Source organism: Taurulus bubalis (genome assembly GCF_910589615.1).
Source record: "Taurulus bubalis genome assembly, chromosome: 2".
Classification (NCBI taxonomy): Eukaryota; Metazoa; Chordata; class Actinopteri; order Perciformes; family Cottidae; genus Taurulus; species Taurulus bubalis.
Window position 1 is genome coordinate 412,501 of NC_136590.1, and position 21,318 is coordinate 433,818.

At 40.4% G+C, this 21,318-nt stretch overlaps 1 protein-coding gene across 3 annotated transcripts in view; it reads right to left on the reverse strand.

Annotated features, from left to right (window-relative positions):
* camk2a (calcium/calmodulin-dependent protein kinase II alpha) overlaps nt 1-20,906 on the reverse strand; it is a gene marked incomplete at both ends in the record, with an annotated part of 22,249 nt that extends 1,343 nt beyond the window's left edge. The window contains 14 exons of one of the 3 annotated variants that reach the window (XM_079237434.1): nt 7-55; nt 1,447-1,481; nt 2,525-2,567; nt 5,293-5,376; nt 5,481-5,603; nt 5,852-5,946; nt 6,056-6,139; nt 10,196-10,298; nt 11,677-11,749; nt 11,842-11,907; nt 12,292-12,346; nt 14,944-15,003; nt 15,824-15,918; nt 20,845-20,906. In XM_079237434.1, the coding sequence (XP_079093560.1) occupies nt 7-55; nt 1,447-1,481; nt 2,525-2,567; nt 5,293-5,376; nt 5,481-5,603; nt 5,852-5,946; nt 6,056-6,139; nt 10,196-10,298; nt 11,677-11,749; nt 11,842-11,907; nt 12,292-12,346; nt 14,944-15,003; nt 15,824-15,918; nt 20,845-20,906 (1,027 nt within the window). Of the gene's footprint in view, nt 1-6; nt 56-1,446; nt 1,485-2,524; nt 2,568-5,292; nt 5,377-5,480; nt 5,604-5,851; nt 5,947-6,055; nt 6,140-10,195; nt 10,299-11,676; nt 11,750-11,841; nt 11,908-12,291; nt 12,347-14,943; nt 15,004-15,823; nt 15,919-20,844 lie in introns of all 3 variants that reach the window. The other 2 variants (XM_079237433.1, XM_079237435.1) reach the window with 2 other exon arrangements.
* Between the last annotated feature and the right edge of the window lie 412 nt (nt 20,907-21,318).

A 21,318-nucleotide genomic window follows, 5' to 3' on the forward strand; every position in this document is an offset into this window, starting at 1 on the left:
GTGTACCTCTGGTGTCTTCATCCTCGATGGTGGTGTTTGTGCTCTCAGATGATTCCTAAAACAACAACAACAACAAAGGGCTGATCAGCTCATTCAGAAATCTGATTTCACGTCGGCCCTTGATTGGCTGTCAAACTCAAAGAGGCGGGTCTTATCTTCTGTGAGCCAATCAGAGACACTAAAGCAGAAAGAACGTGTTTCTTTTTTCTTCTTCTTAAAGCTAAAACGTTAGTGTGAAGCTGTGAGAGGATTCAATGTCTTCCTGACAGGAGAGCAAGGACGACAACAACAACCACAACAACAATAAACAATAACAACCACAGCAACCAACAACCACAACAACGACAACCACCACAACCACATCAAACAACAACGACAACCACCACAACCACAATAACAACCACAGCAACAACCACAACAACAATAACAACCACAACAACCACCACAACCACACCAACAACAACGACAACCACCACAACCACACCAACAACCACAACAACAATAAACAACAACAACCAACAACCACAACAACAACCACCACAACAACCACTACAACAACAACAACCACAACAACTACAAGAACCACAATAACCACTACAACAACAACCACAACAACAACTACAACAACAACCACAACAACAATAACAACAATAACAACCACAGCAACTACAACAACAATAACAACCACATCAACCAACAACCACCACAACAACCACAACAACAATGACAACCACTACAACCACACCAACAACTACAACAACCACAACGAAAACCATAACAACGACACCAACAACAACGAAACCACCACACCAACAACTACAACAACCACCACAACCACAGCAACCAACAACCACAACAACAACCACCACAACAACAACAACCATCACAACCACACCAACAACAACGACAACCACCACAACCACAACAACAACTACCACAACAACCAAAACCATAACAACCACAACAACCACCACAACAACAACCACAACAACAACCACCACAACAACCACAGCAACAACAACCACACCAATGACAACCACCACAACCACACCAACAACAGCAACAATCAAAACCACAACAACATCCACACCAATAACCACAATCACAACAACAACCACACCAACAACAACCACACCAATGACAACCACCACACCAACAACCACCACAATCACAACAACAACCACACCAAAGACAACCACCACAACCACACCAACAACCACCACAATCACAACAACAACCACACCAATAACCACAATCACAACAACCACACCAATAACCACAACAACCACAATCACAAAAACAACCACAATCACAACAACAACCACAACAACCACCACCACAATCACAACAACACCAACAACCACCACAACCACACCAATAACCACAATCACAACCACAACAACACCAACAACCACAATAACAACAACAACCACCCGCAGGCGTTACCTTGACACCGTCGGCCTTCTTGTTGCCGCTCTTTCCTCCTGAACGAGGGACGAGGACGAAGAGGAAAAGAAGCACCAGAGTCAGAAAGAAAGGAACAAACGCGCTAAAGAGGAGCGACGGCATTGCTGCCTACGTGCCCTCTGGCAAACTGACAGGAAGTACTTCAAAATAAAAGACAGACAGATTGGAAATTAAACAAAAAGAAAAATTGCAGAACTGATTCCTGCCTGTGAGTCTGACTGCTGAATGCAGGCAGACAGACAGACAGACAGACAGACAGACAGACAGCAGGGCTGGTCACTGAGACACTTGAGGACAGATTTAGGTTGAAGGTGAGACAGTTGGAGAGAGAGACACGTTCCTGTCCGTTCACTCTGAAGTCACTGATATTAATATGAACATGTTATCATCAACTAACAAGTGAAAAGTGTGTCTGTATGTCTGTCTCTCTCTCCGCCTGTCTCTACCCGTCTATCTACCTCTCTCTACCTCTCTCTGTCTGTCTCTCTCTCTTCCTGTCTGTCTCTCTGTCTGTCTGTCTCTCTCTTCCTGTCTGTCTGTCTCTCTGTCTGTCTGTCTCTCTCTTCCTGTCTGTCTCTCTGTCCGTCTGTCTCTCTCTCCGTCTGTCTCTACCCGTCTCTCTACCTCTCTCTACCTCTCTCTGTCTGTCTCTCTCTCTTCCTGTCTGTCTCTCTTCCTGTCTGTCTCTTTCTCTTCCTGTCTGTCTCTCTCTCTGTCTGTCTCTCTTCCTGTCTGTCTCTCTTGGTGGACTGCATGGTATTTATAGGTCTCTAGTATCCTAAATGTGTTTAAAACGTTACGACAGCTGCTGCTATCTCTCTAATACTCAAACAACACACGCACACACACACACACACACACACACACACACACACGCACACACACACACACACACACACACACACACACACACACACACACTCACACGCGCGCACACACACACAGCGTTAACCTAGTAATTTTGTGTAAGCCGACAGCTGATTGGTCGGCTCTGCTACTGAGACACAAGCAGGTCAAAGGTCAAACCCACAACAATCAGAGCAGCTGATTATCTTACCAGAGAAATTCCTGGTGGCCAACATGGTGGTCAGGATGGCTCCCTGAAGGAAAGGAGACGAGGAACACAGGAAGGAGATGAGGGAAGGAATTACCAAAAGAAAGGTAGAGAGGAAAGGAGGAAGGAAGGACGATATGAAGGGAGGAAGAAAGGACATGTGAAATCAAACATGACACATTTGACCTCTAACATGAGACATGTGACCTCTAACATGAGACATTTGACCTCTAACATGTGACCTCTAACATGAGGCGTGTGACCTCTAACATGACACATGTGACCTCTAACATGACACATGTGACCTCTAACATGAGACATGTGACCTCTAGCATGACACATGTGACCTCTAACATGTGACCTCTAACATAAGACATGTGACCTCTAACATGAGACATGTGACCTCTAACATGAGACATGTGACCTCTAACATGTGACCTCTAACATGAGACATGTGACCTCTAACATGGGACATGTGACCTCTAACATGTGACCGCTAACATAAGACATGTGACCTCTAACATGAGACATGTGACCTCTAACATGTGACCTCTAAGATGAGACATGTGACCTCTAACATGGGACATGTGACCTCTAACATGTGACCGCTAACATAAGACATGTGACCTCTAACATGAGACATGTGACCTCTAACATGTGACCTCTAACATGAGACATGTGACCTCTAACATGTGACCTCTAACATAAGACATGTGACCTCTAACATGAGACATGTGACCTCTAACATCAGACATGTGACCTCTAACATGACACATGTGACCTCTAACATGACACATGTGACCTCTAACATGAGACATGTGACCTCTAACATGACACATGTGACCTCTAACATGAGACATGTGACCTCTAACATGAGACATGTGACCTCTAACATGTGACCTCTAACATAAGACATGTGACCTCTAACATGAGACATGTGACCTCTAACATGAGACATGTGACCTCTAACATGACACATGTGACCTCTAACATGAGACATGTGACCTCTAGCATGACACATGTGACCTCTAACATGAGACATGTGACCTCTAACATGAGACATGTGACCTCTAACATGTGACCTCTAACATAAGACATGTGACCTCTAACATGAGACATGTGACCTCTAACATGTGACCTCTAACATGAGACATGTGACCTCTAACATGTGGCCTCTAACATGTGACCTCTAACATGTGACCTCTAACATGTGACCTCTAACATATGACCTCTAACATGTGACCTCTAACATGTGACCTCTAACATGAGACATGTGACCTCTAACATGTGACCTCTAACATGTGACCTCTAACATGTGGCCTCTAACATGTGACCTCTAACATGAGACATGTGACCTCTAACATGTGACCTCTAACATAAGACATGTGACCTCTAACATGAGACATGTGACCTCTAACATGTGACCTCTAACATGAGACATGTGACCTCTAACATGTGACCTCTAACATGTGGCCTCTAACATGTGACCTCTAACATGTGACCTCTAACATGTGACCTCTAACATATGACCTCTAACATGTGACCTCTAACATGTGACCTCTAACATGAGACATGTGACCTCTAACATGTGACCTCTAACATGTGACCTCTAACATGTGGCCTCTAACATGTGACCTCTAACATGAGACATGTGACCTCTAACATGTGACCTCTAACATGTGACCTCTAACATGTGGCCTCTAACATGTGACCTCTAACATGTGACCTCTAACATGTGACCTATAACATGAGACATGTGACCTCTAACATGACACATTTGACCTCTAACATGAGACATGTGACCTCTAACATGACACATGAGACATGTGACCTCTAACATGAGACATGTGACCTCTAACATGTGACCTCTAACATGTGACCTCTAACATAAGACATGTGACCTCTAACATGAGACATGTGACCTCTAACATGACACATGTGACCTCTAACATGACACATGTGACCTCTAACATGAGACATGTGACCTCTAGCATGACACATGTGACCTCTAACATGAGACATGTGACCTCTAACATGAGACATGTGACCTCTAACATGTGACCTCTAACATAAGACATGTGACCTCTAACATGAGACATGTGACCTCTAACATGTGACCTCTTACATAAGACATGTGACCTCTAACATGGGACATGTGACCTCTAACATGTGACCGCTAACATAAGACATGTGACCTCTAACATGAGACATGTGACCTCTAACATGTGACCTCTAACATGAGGCATGTGACCTCTAACATGTGACCTCTAACATGTGACATGTGACCTCTAACATGAGACATGTGACCTCTAACATGACACATGTGACCTCTAACATGACACATGTGACCTCTAACATGACACGTGACCTCTAACATGAGACATGTGACCTCTAACATGAGACATGTGACCTCTAACATGAGACATGTGACCTCTAACATGTGACCTCTAACATAAGACATGTGACCTCTAACATGAGACATGTGACCTCTAACATGTGACCTCTAACATGTGGCCTCTAACATGTGGCCTCTGACATGTGACCTCTAACATGTGGCCTCTAACATGTGACCTCTAACATGTGACCTCTAACATGTGACCTCTAACATGTGGCCTCTAACATGTGGCCTCTGACATGTGACCTCTAACATGTGGCCTCTAACATGTGACCTCTAACATGTGGCCTCTAACATGTGACCTCTAACATGTGGCCTCTAACATGTGACCTCTAACATGTGACCTCTAACATGTGACCTCTAACATGTGGCCTACCTTGAGTTTCCTCCTTGCGTTGAACTTCTTCAGACACTCGACCGTCTCCTGTCGGTGCATACAGGACGCCACCGTGGAGCGATGCTGAGAGGAAGAGGAACATCATCACCGTGTGTACATGTACACGATACACACATACTCAGATACATGTACACATATTGTGTGTATAAGTACACAGAGAGCCTCACAGAGATCCAGGGGTGTTTGAGCGCCTCGGCTGCTGTGATCCTTTTAGACGGGTTGATGGTCAACATCTTGTTTATGAGGTCTTTGGCTTCAGGAGTCACGGTGTCCCATTCAGGGGAAGGGAACTATAGAGGGAGAGGAGGAGAGAATAATATGTATATATCACTCTTTTTAATAACTCATTAAAAGACAAATATCTGAGTTTGAGGAGAGGAGGAGGAGAGGAGAGGATGAGGAGAGGAGAGAGGAGGAGGAGGAGGAGGAGAGGAGGAGGAGGAGAGGAGGAGGAGGAGGAGGAGGAGGAGGAGGAGGAGGAGGAGGAGGAGAGGAGGAGAGGAGGAGAGGAGGAGGAAGGGGAGGTCATGTGACCTACATCATAGGCTCCAGCTTTGATCTGCTGGTAGAGACGATGTTGATCTTCATCCCAGAACGGAGGATAACCGACCAATAAGATGTAGAGAATCACACCTGAGGGAGAGAGAGACACCTGAGACCCATACACCTGAGAGAGGAGAGGAAACAAGGACACAAGGAAACAAGGAAACAGTAGTAGAGTAGAAGCAGAATAGAATCTGACCACAAGCCCAAAGGTCCACGGCTTTGCCATAAGGGTCCTTCCTCAAAACCTCTGGGGACAGATAACCAGGGGTCCCCGCAAAGCCTGTAAACACACACACACACACACACACACACACACACACACACACACACACACACACACACACACACACACACACACACACACACACTATGGTTAGGGCTGGTTCAGGTCTATAGTTAGAGCTGACTCAGGTTTATAGTTAGAGCTGGTTCAGGTCTATAGTTAGGACTGGTTCAGGTCTATAGTTAGAGCTGACTCAGGTTTATAGTTAGAGCTGGTTCAGGTTTATAGTTAGGACTGGTTCAGGTTAGGGTTAGGGCTGGTTCAGATCTATAGTTAGGACTGGTTCAGGTCTATAGTTAGGGCTGGTTCAGGTTAGGGTTAGGACTGGTTCAGGTCTATAGTTAGGACTGGTTCAGGTTTATAGTTAGGACTGGTTGAGGTTTATAGTTAGGGCTGGTTGAGGTTTATAGTTAGGGCTGGTTGAGGTTTATAGTTAGGGCTGGTTCAGGTCTATAGTTAGGGCTGGTTCAGGTCTATAGTTAGGGCTGGTTCAGGTCTATAGTTAGACTGGTTCAGGTCTATAGTTAGGGCTGGTTCAGGTCTATAGTTAGGGCTGGTTGAGGTCTATAGTTAGGACTGGTTCAGGTCTATAGTTAGGACTGGTTGAGGTCTATAGTTAGGACTGGTTGAGGTCTATAGTTAGGACTGGTTGAGGTCTATAGTTAGGACTGGTTCAGGTTTATAGTTAGGGCTGGTTGAGGTCTATAGTTAGGACTGGTTCAGGTCTATAGCTAGGGCTGGTTGAGGTCTATAGTTAGGGCTGGTTGAGGTCTATAGTTAGGACTGGTTCAGGTCTATAGTTAGGACTGGTTCAGGTCTATAGTTAGGACTGGTTCAGGTCTATAGTTAGGACTGGTTCAGGTCTATAGTTAGAGCTGACTCAGGTTTATAGTTAGAGCTGGTTCAGGTTTATAGTTAGGACTGGTTCAGGTTAGGGTTAGGGCTGGTTCAGGTCTATAGTTAGGACTGGTTCAGGTCTATAGTTAGGGCTGGTTCAGGTTAGGGTTAGGACTGGTTCAGGTCTATAGTTAGGACTGGTTCAGGTTTATAGTTAGGACTGGTTGAGGTTTATAGTTAGGGCTGGTTGAGGTTTATAGTTAGGGCTGGTTGAGGTTTATAGTTAGGGCTGGTTCAGGTCTATAGTTAGGGCTGGTTCAGGTCTATAGTTAGGGCTGGTTCAGGTCTATAGTTAGACTGGTTCAGGTCTATAGTTAGGGCTGGTTCAGGTCTATAGTTAGGGCTGGTTGAGGTCTATAGTTAGGACTGGTTCAGGTCTATAGTTAGGACTGGTTGAGGTCTATAGTTAGGACTGGTTGAGGTCTATAGTTAGGACTGGTTGAGGTCTATAGTTAGGACTGGTTCAGGTTTATAGTTAGGGCTGGTTGAGGTCTATAGTTAGGACTGGTTCAGGTCTATAGTTAGGGCTGGTTGAGGTCTATAGTTAGGGCTGGTTGAGGTCTATAGTTAGGACTGGTTCAGGTCTATAGTTAGGGCTGGTTCAGGTCTATAGTTAGACTGGTTCAGGTCTATAGTTAGGACTGGTTCAGGTCTATAGTTAGACTGGTTCAGGTCTATAGTTAGGACTGGTTCAGGTCTATAGTTAGGGCTGGTTCAGGTCTATAGTTAGACTGGTTCAGGTCTATAGTTAGACTGGTTCAGGTTTATAGTTAGGGCTGGTTCAGGTCTATAGTTAGACTGGTTCAGGTCTATAGTTAGGGCTGGTTCAGGTTTATAGCTAGGACTGGTTGAGGTCTATAGTTAGGACTGGTTCAGGTTTATAGCTAGGACTGGTTGAGGTCTATAGTTAGGACTGGTTGAGGTCTATAGTTAGGACTGGTTCAGGTCTATAGTTAGGACTGGTTCAGGTCTATAGTTAGGACTGGTTCAGGTTTATAGTTAGGGCTGGTTCAGGTCTATAGTTAGGACTGGTTCAGGTCTATTGTTAGGGCTGGTTCAGGTCTATAGTTTAGGGCTGGTTCAGGTCTATAGTTAAGGGCTGGTTCAGGTCTATAGTTAGGGCTGGTTCAGGTCTATAGTTAGGGCTGGTTCAGGTTTATAGATAGGACTGGTTCAGGTTTATAGATAGGACTGGTTCAGGTCTATAGTTAGGACTGGTTCAGGTCTATAGTTAGGGCTGTTTCAGGTCTATAGTTAGGGCTGGTTCAGGTTTATAGTTAGGGCTGGTTCAGGTCTATAGTTAGGACTGGTTCAGGTCTATAGTTAGGACTGGTTCAGGTCTATAGTTAGGGCTGGTTCAGGTCTATAGTTAGACTGGTTCAGGTCTATAGTTAGGGCTGGTTCAGGTTTATAGATAGGACTGGTTCAGGTCTATAGTTAGGACTGGTTCAGGTCTATAGTTAGGACTGGTTCAGGTCTATAGTTAGGACTGGTTCAGGTCTATAGTTAGGGCTGGTTCAGGTTTATAGTTAGGACTGGTTCAGGTCTATAGTTAGGGCTGGTTCAGGTTTATAGTTAGGACTGGTTCAGGTCTATAGTTAGGGCTGGTTCAGGTCTATAGTTAGGACTGGTTCAGGTCTATAGTTAGGACTGGTTCAGGTTTATAGTTAGGGCTGGTTCAGGTCTATAGTTAGGGCTGGTTCAGGTCTATAGTTAGGACTGGTTCAGGTCTATAGTTAGGACTGGTTCAGGTCTATAGTTAGGGCTGGTTCAGGTCTATAGTTAGGACTGGTTGAGGTCTATAGTTAGGACTGGTTCAGGTCTATAGTTAGGACTGGTTCAGGTCTATAGTTAGACTGGTTCAGGTCTATAGTTAGGACTGGTTCAGGTCTATAGTTAGGACTGGTTCAGGTTCATAGTTAGGGCTGGTTCAGGTCTATAGTTAGGACTGGTTCAGGTTCATAGTTAGGGCTGGTTCAGGTCTATAGTTAGGGCTGGTTCAGGTTTATAGTTAGGGCTGGTTCAGGTCTATAGTTAGGGCTGGTTCAGGTCTATAGTTAGGACTGGTTCAGGTCTATAGTTAGGGCTGGTTCAGGTCTATAGTTAGGGCTGGTTCAGGTCTATAGTTAGGGCTGGTTCAGGTCTATAGTTAGGACTGGTTGAGGTCTATAGTTAGGACTGGTTCAGGTCTATAGTTAGGACTGGTTCAGGTCTATAGTTAGACTGGTTCAGGTCTATAGTTAGGACTGGTTCAGGTCTATAGTTAGGACTGGTTCAGGTCTATAGTTAGGACTGGTTCAGGTTCATAGTTAGGGCTGGTTCAGGTCTATAGTTAGGGCTGGTTCAGGTTTATAGTTAGGGCTGGTTCAGGTCTATAGTTAGGGCTGGTTCAGGTCTATAGTTAGGACTGGTTCAGGTCTATAGTTAGGGCTGGTTCAGGTCTATAGTTAGGACTGGTTGAGGTCTATAGTTAGGACTGGTTCAGGTCTATAGTTAGGACTGGTTCAGGTCTATAGTTAGGGCTGGTTCAGGTCTATAGTTAGGGCTGGTTCAGGTCTATAGTTAGACTGGTTCAGGTCTATAGTTAGGACTGGTTCAGGTCTATAGTTAGGACTGGTTCAGGTCTATAGTTAGGACTGGTTCAGGTTCATAGTTAGGGCTGGTTCAGGTCTATAGTTAGGGCTGGTTCAGGTTTATAGTCAGGGCTGGTTCATGTCTATAGTTAGGGCTGGTTCAGGTCTATAGTTAGGACTGGTTCAGGTCTATAGTTAGGGCTGGTTCAGGTCTATAGTTAGGGCTGGTTCAGGTCTATAGTTAGGACTGGTTCAGGTCTATAGTTAGGACTGGTTGAGGTCTATAGTTAGGACTGGTTCAGGTCTATAGTTAGACTGGTTCAGGTCTATAGTTAGGACTGGTTCAGGTCTATAGTTAGGACTGGTTCAGGTCTATAGTTAGGGCTGGTTCAGGTCTATAGTTAGGGCTGGTTCAGGTTTATAGTTAGGGCTGGTTCAGGTCTATAGTTAGGGCTGGTTCAGGTCTATAGTTAGGACTGGTTCAGGTCTATAGTTAGGGCTGGTTCAGGTCTACAGTTAGGGCTGGTTCAGGTCTATAGTTAGGGCTGGTTCAGGTCTATAGTTAGTATCTGTAGGGTCTTACCAAACCAGGCCTGCTGGTCTCCCTCCACCTCGATGGCCAGGCCGAAGTCAGCCAGTTTCACCGCTGCTCCTTTCGACTTCGAGGCCAGCAGTAGGTTCTCTGGCTGGAGACACAGATGAGATGCTAACATGCTAACTCTGCCCATTGGTGTATATGATAGATGCTAACATAGTAATTCTGTCCATTGGTGTACATGAGAGATGCTAACATGGCAATTCTGCCCATTGGTGTACATGATAGATGCTAACATGGTAATTCTGTCCATTGGTGTACATGAGAGATGCTAACATGGCAATTCTGCCCATTGGTGTACATGAGCAAGCCGGACAGAGTACATGTCTTCTGTCATCACCAGGCCTCCTATTGCGACTAGGGATGGGTATCGTTTGGGTTTTTTCCGATACTGGTGCTAAACCGATACTTTTAAAACGATACCGGTGCCTAAACGGTGCCTGAACCGATACTTTTTTATTGCCAAGGCAATTTTTTTCCTTCAAATTGAACAATATTATTAACTGTTTAAAGTATACTATAGATATAAATAAATAAGTACATACAAAACACACTTCAAACTACAGCTTCAAACCTTTTAACTTCAAACTATAAAAATATATATTTAAAAAAAGAACAGACACAAGCATCATGGCCTGATGGGACCGTGTGCAACAGAACTCAGACTCTGTTGGATCCTAAAACTGCTGCTTTATGGACTACACATCACCATTAATATCAACTGGAGAGATTTGTTCCATCAAGCCGAGGACGGCGTTCAAAAGCTCGTGCTCGTGTCTGCAGCGATCTCTGCGTGCGCGCACTGTGTGTGTGAGCGCTGGAAGCCCCGCCCCCTGGAGCCCCGCCCCCTGGAGCCCCGCCCCATGGAGCCCCGCCCCCTGGAGCCCCGCCCCTGGAGCCCCGCTCTGCATGCAGGCGGACAGAGAGCGGAGCAGCAGTGCGCTCTGATCCGCTATTCTAATAATCGTTTTTAGCGTGCGGGCACCGCGCTACCTTTTTAGTATCTATATACCGTGCAACTTACAGAGTAGTGTAAAAAAAAAAGTATTTAAATCGGCTCAGGCACCGGAAGGAAGCACCGAAATCTGCGTTGCTTTTCGGTCCGGTAGGTACCGGTGCCATACTGGCACCGGTTCTCGGTACCCAACCCTAATTGCGACTAGGTGGTTGGATCTAGCATTCCGATCCCAGCCAGTTCTTGGTCACTCGGAATCTCGTGATCTCGTGAGAAGATTCCGCAGGACTGATCTCAGGATGACGCCGGAACTGATACCCGCCTGGGGGTCATCAGAGGTCACCTGTGACTATGTTGTTATAAATACTCGACTTGCGCATGCGCGAGACAGAAGATATCCAGTGTTGCCTCTGGCGGTCATCCAGGATTCATAGAACCGTAGTTACCTTCGTAACTTTCATTTTACATGAGACAGGCTAACATGCTAACATGCTAACTCCAGCCAGACTGGTACCTTCAGGTCTCGGTGGACGACGCCCATCTGGTGACAATGTAGCACCGCCTCCAAAATCTGCTGGATACAGTGACTGTTCACAGAGAGACAGAGGTCACAGGTCAGAGGTCAGAGGTCACAGGTCACAGGTCATGGGTGGCACATTTATTAATGTGTATTTCTTACCTGGCGTCAGCTTCACTGTAATATTCTCTGGCTACGATATCTTCAAACAGCTCTCCACCCGTCACCCTGAGAGACGAAGAGCAGGACACACAGTCATGGAACAGGAAGTGACATCACACACTGGTCATTTAGAGCAGACACACGGTCATGGAACAGGAAGTGACATCACACACCGGTCATTTAGAGCAGACACACAGTCATGGAACAGGAAGTGACATCACACACTGGTCATTTAGAGCAGACACACGGTCATGGAACAGGAAGTGACATCACACACTGGTCATTTAGAGCAGACACATGGTCATGGAACAGGAAGTGACATCACACACTAGTCATTTAGAGCAGACACATGGTCATGGGACAGGAAGTGACATCACACACTGGTCATTTAGAGCAGACACACGGTCATGGAACAGGAAGTGACATCACAAACTCGTCAGCAGCACTCACAGGTCAAAGATGAGGTAATGATGGAGCTCCTCTGAGATGCTGTCATGGAGCCGCACTGCAAGAAGCAAATAATCTCATGAGCCAATCAGAGATGAGCTGTCAGGATGCTACAAGCTAAGCTAGCAGTCAGTCTCTACATGCTAAGCTAGGCTAACACGGTATGACCCTGTTCTCCTATCCCACATCAAACACATCATTCATGAAGTAAACATGAAGGGATTAACGCCATCACAGCAAACAGAAGGTACAAGTACTACGTGTACAGGAGTACAACTGGTACTTGTACAACTAGTACTTGTACCAGTACTGCCGTATTAACACGGCAGTACAACGTCTGAATGTGGACACTTTATTGTGTAATAAAATCAAATCCAACTGCATTACTGTGTAGGAGTTATTTCACACAGGTGTGTGTGTGTGTGTGTGTGTGTGTGTGAGAGAGTGAGAGTGTTGCTAGGCAACAGTGTCCTTAGGTGAAGGCATCAAAAACCTCTCTCCTCCCACACACACACACACGCACACACACGCACACGCACACGCACACACGCACACACGCACACACACACACACACACACACACAGTTGCATAACACTCCTCAGTGTCTGTGGAGCATCACCTGCCCACACAAAGCCCTGATTGGACGACAGGTTCAGCTGCAGCCTCCTGATTGGCTGGGTGGGTGAGGTCATATTTAAAGACTGATCCTGGTTCAGTTCCTGTCGCTTTAATAAAGCACTTGGTTTTAAAGAAAGAGGCTTTTATTGTGAAGGACAGACAGGAAGGGGTCCTCATCATCTTCACCATCAACATGAAGTATTAATAGTAGTAATAAGAGTAGTATTAAGAGTAGTAATAGTAGTATTAATAGTAATATTAGTAGTAATAGTAGTATTATTAGTCATAGTAATAGTAGTATTAGGAGTAGCATTAACAGTAGTAATAGTAGTATTAATAGTAATATTAGTAGTACTAGTAGTATTACAACTAGTATTATTAGTCATAATAATAGTAGTATTAGGAGTAGTATAAGTAATAGTAGCATTAAGAGTAGTAGTAGTATTATTACTAAGAGCAGTAGTATTAGTACTAAGAGTAGTATTAGTACTAAGAGAAGTAGTATTAGAACTAAGAGTAGTATTAGCATTAGTACTAAGAGTAGTAGTAGTAGTATTAGTACTAAGAGTAGTAGTAGCATTAGTACTAAGAGTAGTAGTAGTAGTATTAGTACTAAGAGTAGTATTAGTATTAGTACTAAGAGCAGTAGTAGCATTAGTACGAAGAGCAGTAGTAGTATTAGTACTAAGAGCAGTAGTATTAGTACTAAGAGTAGTAGTAGTATTAGTACTAAGAGTAGGATTAGTATTAGTACTAAGAGCAGTAGTAGTATTAGTACTAAGAGTAGGATTAGTATTAGTACTAAGAGCAGTAGTAGTATTAGTACTAAGAGCAGTAGTATTAGTATTAGTACTAAGAGTAGTAGTATTAGTACTAAGAGTAGTAGTAGTATTAGTACTAAGAGTAGTATTAGTATTAGTACTAAGAGTAGTAGTAGCATTAGTACTAAGAGTAGTAGTAGTAGTATTAGTACTAAGAGTAGTATTAGTATTAGTACTAAGAATAGTATTAGTATTAGTACTAAGAGTAGTATTAGTACTAAGAGCAGTAGTAGCATTAGTACTAAGAGTAGTATTAGTACTAAGAGCAGTAGTAGCATTAGTACTAAGAGTAGTATTAGTATTAGTACGAAGAGCAGTAGTAGTATTAGTACTAAGAGCAGGAGTATTAGTATTAGTACTAAGAGTAGTATTAGTATTAGTACTAAGAGCAGTAGTCGTATTAGTACTAAGAGCAGTAGTATTAGTACTAAGAGTAGTAGTATTAGTAATAAGAGTAGTAGTAGTATTAGTACTAAGAGTAGTATTAGTATTAGTACTAAGAGTAGTTGTAGTATTAGTACTAAGAGTAGTAGTATTAGTACTAAGAGTAGTATTAGTAGTACTAAGAGTAGTAGTAGTATTAGTACTAAGAGTAGTAGTATTATTAGTACTAAGAGTAGTATTAGTACTAAGAGCAGTATTATTATTAGTACTAAGAGTAGTCGTAGTAGTAGTACTCAGAGCAGTAGTAGTAGTACTCAGAGCAGTAGTAGTAATACTCAGAGTAGTAGTAGTATTACTAAGAGTAGTAGTAGTACTCAGAGCAGTAGTAGTAGTACTAAGAGTAGTAGTAGTAGTAGTACAAAGAGTAGTAGTAGTAGTACTAAGAGCAGTAGTAGTAATACTCAGAGCAGTAGTAGTAGTAGTACTCAGAAAGGTATTAGTAGTACTAAGAGTAGTAGTAGTAGTACTAAGAGTAGTAGTAGTAGTAGTAGTAGTACTAAGAGCAGTAGTAGTAGTACTCAGAGCAGTAGTAGTACTAAGAGCAGTATTAGTAGTACTAAGAGTAGTAGTAGTAGTACTCAGAGCAGTAGTAGTAGTACTAAGAGTAGTAGTAGTAGTACTAAGAGCAGTAGTAGTAGTACTCAGAGCAGTAGTAGTAGTACTCAGAGCAGTATTAGTAGTACTAAGAGTAGTAGTAGTAGTACTCAGAGTAGTAGTAGTAGTACTCAGAGCAGTAGTAGTAGTACTAAGAGTAGTAGTAGTAGTACTCACCGATGTTCGGGTGCTTCAGTAAACGACAGATTCGAGCTTCGCGGTCCAGCTTCTGATGATCTGACAAAACCAACACATATTGATGCTAATGTTAGCAAGTATGCTAACCTCTACTTCCTGTCAGAGGAACTGCTGCTTCATTATGTAACTCAGGAGAGCTCTGATCTGTGGATATGTTTATTGATACGTGTATTGATAGTATTGATACGTGTATTGCTACGTGTATTGATACATGTATTGATAGTGTTGATATGTGTATTGATACATGTATTGATAGTATTGATATGTGTATTGATACGTGTGTTGATAGTATTGCTATGTTTATTGATATGTGTATTGATATGTGCATTGATACATGTATTGATAGTATTGGTACGTGTGTTGATATGTGTATTGATATGTGTATTGATAGTATTGATATGTGTATTGATACATGTATTGATAGTATTGATACGTGTATTGATTTGTGTATTGATATGTGTATTGATGTGTATTGATAGTATTGATACATGTATTGTTCCATGTATTGATGTGTGTATTGATAGTATTGATACATGTATTGATATGTGTATTGACAGTATTGATATGTGTATTGATAGTATTGATACATGCATTGATAGTATTGCTATGTGTATTGATATGTGTATTGATACGTGTATTGATATATGCATTAATAGTATTGATACACGTATTGATACGTGTATTATTACATGTATTGCTATATGTATTGATATGTATATTGATACATGTATCGATACGTGTATCGATGCATGTATTGCTATGTGTATTGAAATGTGTATTGATACATGTATTGATACGTGTATTGATATGTGTATTGATATGTGTATTGATATCCTGCAGTCGTCCTGCATGTCCTCACCTCTGGCAGAGAGCTTCTTGGTGTTGATGATCTTGGCGGCGTACTCTTGGCCCGACAGCACCTTCACACAGCGCCGCACCACTGAAAACGCTCCCCTGGAAACACAGAGGGAGGAACCAATCACTTTTTTACAATGAGAAACAAAACAATGTCACATTTTTCCAAGATGCTTTTTCTTCATTCTAAAATGATATCTTAATTATTATTTTATTTGTTTTACAATATATAAAGATAAATAAATAAAGATACATTTAATATGAATGTTTTTCCCATTGCATATACTGCAACTCTTACTGTTCTATTAATACTTATTTTACTTACCCATATGTTAATAATATTACTACTATTACTTGCAGTACTGCTACTACATATAGTATGTATATATATATATATATACATATATATATATATATATGTATATATATATACATACATACATATATATACATATGTACATATATATGTATATATATATGTATATGTATATATATATATATATATATATATACATATTTATATATATATATATACACTGCTGATGTGAATAACTCTAACACTGCTAATGTGAATATTAAAGCTAACACTGCTAATGTGAATATTAACGTGAAAACTGCTAATGTGAATATTAATGCTAACACTGATCATGTAAATACTAACACTAACACTTTACTAATACTAATACTACTGCTACCATTACTAATACTACTGCTACAGTACTATTGTTAATGCTACTGTTAACAATAGCATTGTTAATACTATTACTAACATAAAGTATAGCACACGCAACCAGTCTCGTTTGTGGAGACATTGGTACAGCTATCTATTTATAAAGCATTGACAGGTCTATGTATTGTAATTGTGATTTTATGTAGTTTGTTCTATTTATGTCTTTTGTATTATCTGGACCTTGAGTCTGTAATAGAAGTTTGACGACTATTGTAAATACCACTGATAAAATTAATATTGTTAATACTACTGCTAACATTACTACTACTACTGCTAACACTACTATTGTTAATACTACTGCTAACACTACTATTGTTAATTCTACTGCTAACACTACTTTTGTTAATACTACTGCTAACATTACTATTGTTAATACTACTGCTAACAATACTACTACTACTGCTAACACTACTATTGTTAATTCTACTGCGAACACTACTTTTGTTTATATTACTGCTAACATTACTATTGTTAATACTACTGCTAACATTACTACTACTACTACTACTGTTAATACTACTATTGTTAAATCTGCTGTTAACATTATTATTGTTAATACTACTGCTAACACTACTACTACTACTGCTAACACTACTATTGTTAATACTAGTGCAAACACTACTATTGGTAATCCTACTGCTAACACTACTACTACTGCTATTTATATTGTTAATGCTACTGTTAACATTAGTATTGGTAGTACTACTACTAACACTACTATTGTAAATACCACTGATAAAATTAATATTGTTAATACTACTGCTAACATTACTACTACTACTGCTAAAACTACTATTGTTAATACTACTGCTAACACTACTATTGTTAATTCTACTGCTAACACTACTTTTGTTAATACTACTGCTAACATTACTATTGTTAATACTACTGCTAACATTACTACTACTACTGCTAACACTACTATTGTTAATTCTACTGCAAACACTACTTTTGTTTATACTACTGCTAACATTAATATTGTTAATACTACTGCTAACATTACTACTACTACTACTACTACTACTACTACTGCTAATACTACTATTGTTAAATCTACTGCTAACACTACTATTGTTAATACTAGTGCAAACACTACTATTGGTAATCCTACTGCTAACACAACTACTACTACTGCTATTAGTATTGTTAATGCTATTGTTAACATTAGTATCGGTAACACTACTACTAACACTACTATTGTAAATACTACTGATTCAATTACTGTTGTTAAAACTACTGCTAACATTGCTACTAATACTGCTAACACTACTGTAGTCAATTCTACTGCTAACACTACTTGTGCTAATATTACTGCTAACATTACTATTGTTAATTCTGCTGCTAACATTATTATTGTTAATACTGCTGCTAACACTACTACTACTACTACTACTACTACTACTACTACTACTACTACTACTGCTAACACTAATATTGTTAATACTACTGCTAACACTACTAATACTACTGCTAACATTACTAATACTAACATTACTATTGTTAATACTACTGCTAACATTATTATTGTTAATTCTACTGATAACATTATTATTGTTAATACTACTGCTAACATTACTATTGTTAATACTACTGCTGAAGTTACTATTGTTAATACTACTGCAAACACTATGATTGTTAATCCTAATGCTAACATTACTACTACTACTACTACTACTACTACTACTGCTAACATTACTAATACTGCTGATAACATTACTATTGTTAATACTACTGATAACACTACTAATACAACTCCTACTACTGCTAACATTGCTGTTGTTAATACTTCTGCTAACACTACCATTGTTAATTGTACTGCTAACATTACTATTATTAATTCTACTGCTAACACTACTACTACTACTACTACTACTACTACTACTACTACTACTACTGCTAACATTACTATTATTACTACTGATAACACTACTAATACTACTCCTACTACTGCTAACATTGCTGTTGTTAATACGTCTCCTAACACTACCATTGTTAATTATACTGCTAACATTACTATTATTAATACTACTGCTAACATTACCATTGTTAATACTACTGCTAACATTGCTATTGTTAATACTACTGCTAACACTACAATTGTTGATACTACTGCAAACACTCCTATTGTTAATACTACTGCTAACATTACTATTGTTAATACTACTGCTAACATTACTATTGTTAATACAACTGCTAACACTAGTAACACTACTATTACTGCTAACATTACTCTTGTTAATACTACTGATAACACTACACTTGTTGATGCTCCTGCTAACATTACTACTACTACTACTACTACTACTACTACTGCTGACATTACTACTACTACTACTACTACTACTATTACTGCTAACTACTGCTACTGGGGGAGGATATGTCACTCTTACCTGTCTTAAAAACTTGAGAGCACTACTACTACTACTACTACTACTTCTACTACTACTACTACTACTAGCATTACTACTACTACTACTACTACTACTACTACTACTACTACTACTACTACTGCTAACATTACTACTACTACTACTATTACTGCTAACATTACTAATACTACTACTGCTAGCATTACTACTACTACTGCTAACATTATTACTACTACTACTACTACTACTACTGCTGCTAACATTACTACTACTACTACTACTACTGCTAACATTACTAATACTACTACTACTGCAAACACTACTCATACTACTGCTAGCATTACTATTGTTAATACTACTGCAAACACTACTATTGCTAATACTACTGCTAACATTAGTATTGTTAATACTTTTAGTAACACTACTATTGTTAATACTACTGCTAACACTATTGCTAATACTACTGATAACATTACTATTGTTAATACTATTAGTAACACTACTATTGTTAATACTATTGCTAACATTACTATTGTTAATACTATTGCTAAAACTACTATTGTTACTACTACTGCTAACACTAATCGTGTTAATACTAGTACTACTTCAAACACTACTATTGGTAATACTGCTACTGCTCATACTAAATGTACTACTTAAGCATATGCTCATACTACTGCGAATCCACCAGCATATAATACAACTATTACTACTAAGACTATCTATTCATACTACTACTACTACAACAAGTACTGCTACTTCCTCAAGTACATCAGTAAGTGGTTTTGGGGGAGGGGAAGGGGGGACAGTTATATATCTATATTACTATATTATATTATAATAGTAACTTCAATAAGGGGGAAGCCGATTGGTCAGAGCGAGACCTCAACATGTCAGGTGACCAGGACCTCCTGGCCAATCCTAGTGCACAGGGCGGGTCTATTCTGTGCAACTACTTTGCTTCTATTTTATGCAAAGAAAAGACTAAAGAAAGATAAAGAACAATGTTGCGTGATGATTAACAATAAGGTTGTTGTAACGTATTCATTACATCTTCCTGGAAACTGAAGCTTTTACACAAAGCTTTCTGCTGAAAGATGTTCTGTTCTCCTGCCACCCACACCACGTTATGTAAGAGACCTGGCTGTGTGTGTGTGTGTGTGTGTGTGTGTGTGTGTGTGTGTGTGTGTGTGTGTGTGTGTGTGTGTGTGTGTGTGTGAGAGTGGGTGTGTGTGTGGGTGTGAGTGGGTTGGGGTCAAACAGGTGATCCACTCATCCATCCGTTCATCATCATTCATAAGGAACTGATCATTAACACAATCAATAATAAATAAATGATCAAAATCACAGGAAACAAACAGACTTCAGTCAATAACAGAGAAACGTTTCTTAAATGTGTAACCACTGAATATGATGGTAATAATTACATGTATTATAAACTATTCAACTGAATGAAGAAACAAAAAGACACAAGATCTTTACAAATAGTAAATTAAAGGAACATAAAACAACTAAAACATAAAATATGATGATGGTAATATAATAATAATAAAAATATGAAATATAAAATATTGGAAATATTCCAAATGAAAACATACAATTGAAATAATGGATATTTAAATAATTAAAAAAGTAAAATAATGTATGGAAAAATAATAAAAACGTTAATTATAATATGTCCAAATAATTATAATTAGAAAAATCTAAACTCATCTAAATGTCATGGACATGTAACACACTATTTTAAAATAATTAAAATGATATAAAAATAATAAAAAATATGAGACTACAAATTAAAAATCAAAACAAGACGTACATCACATCAAACCAATAAAAACAAAATGACCATAATTGATATTCGTGCTTCCTGACACTATGGATGAGGAAGATGAAGATGAAGAAGACGAAGATGGTCTTCATACTCACTTTCCCAGCTCTTCGTACATCTGAAACTCTTCAGTGAAACGGGTACAGATGACCGTTGCCATGGCGACCTGGAGGGGTCAGGGTGCTCCCTGTCTTCCTCAGGGATGATGGAGATGATGGTGAAGGAGGCCAAGAGTTAAACCTTCCTGCTGTGTGTGTGTGTGTGTGGAGGTCGAAGTAGAGAAGACAGAAAAGAGGAGAAGAAGAGTTTCAGAGAGGAAGAGGAGGAGAAGATGGAGGAGGAAGAGCAGCAGTGAGGAGAGCTGCGTCTCCGTCTCTCCTCCTGGACGTCTGTGGGAGAGAGAGACTCAACCTGCACGCCCACTGCCTCCTCAGCCAATCACAGGCCTGCACACACACACACACACACACACACACACACACACACACACACACACACACACACACACACACACACACACACACACACACACACACAGGGTTTCCATGGTAACTGCATCCTCTCTCTTTGCG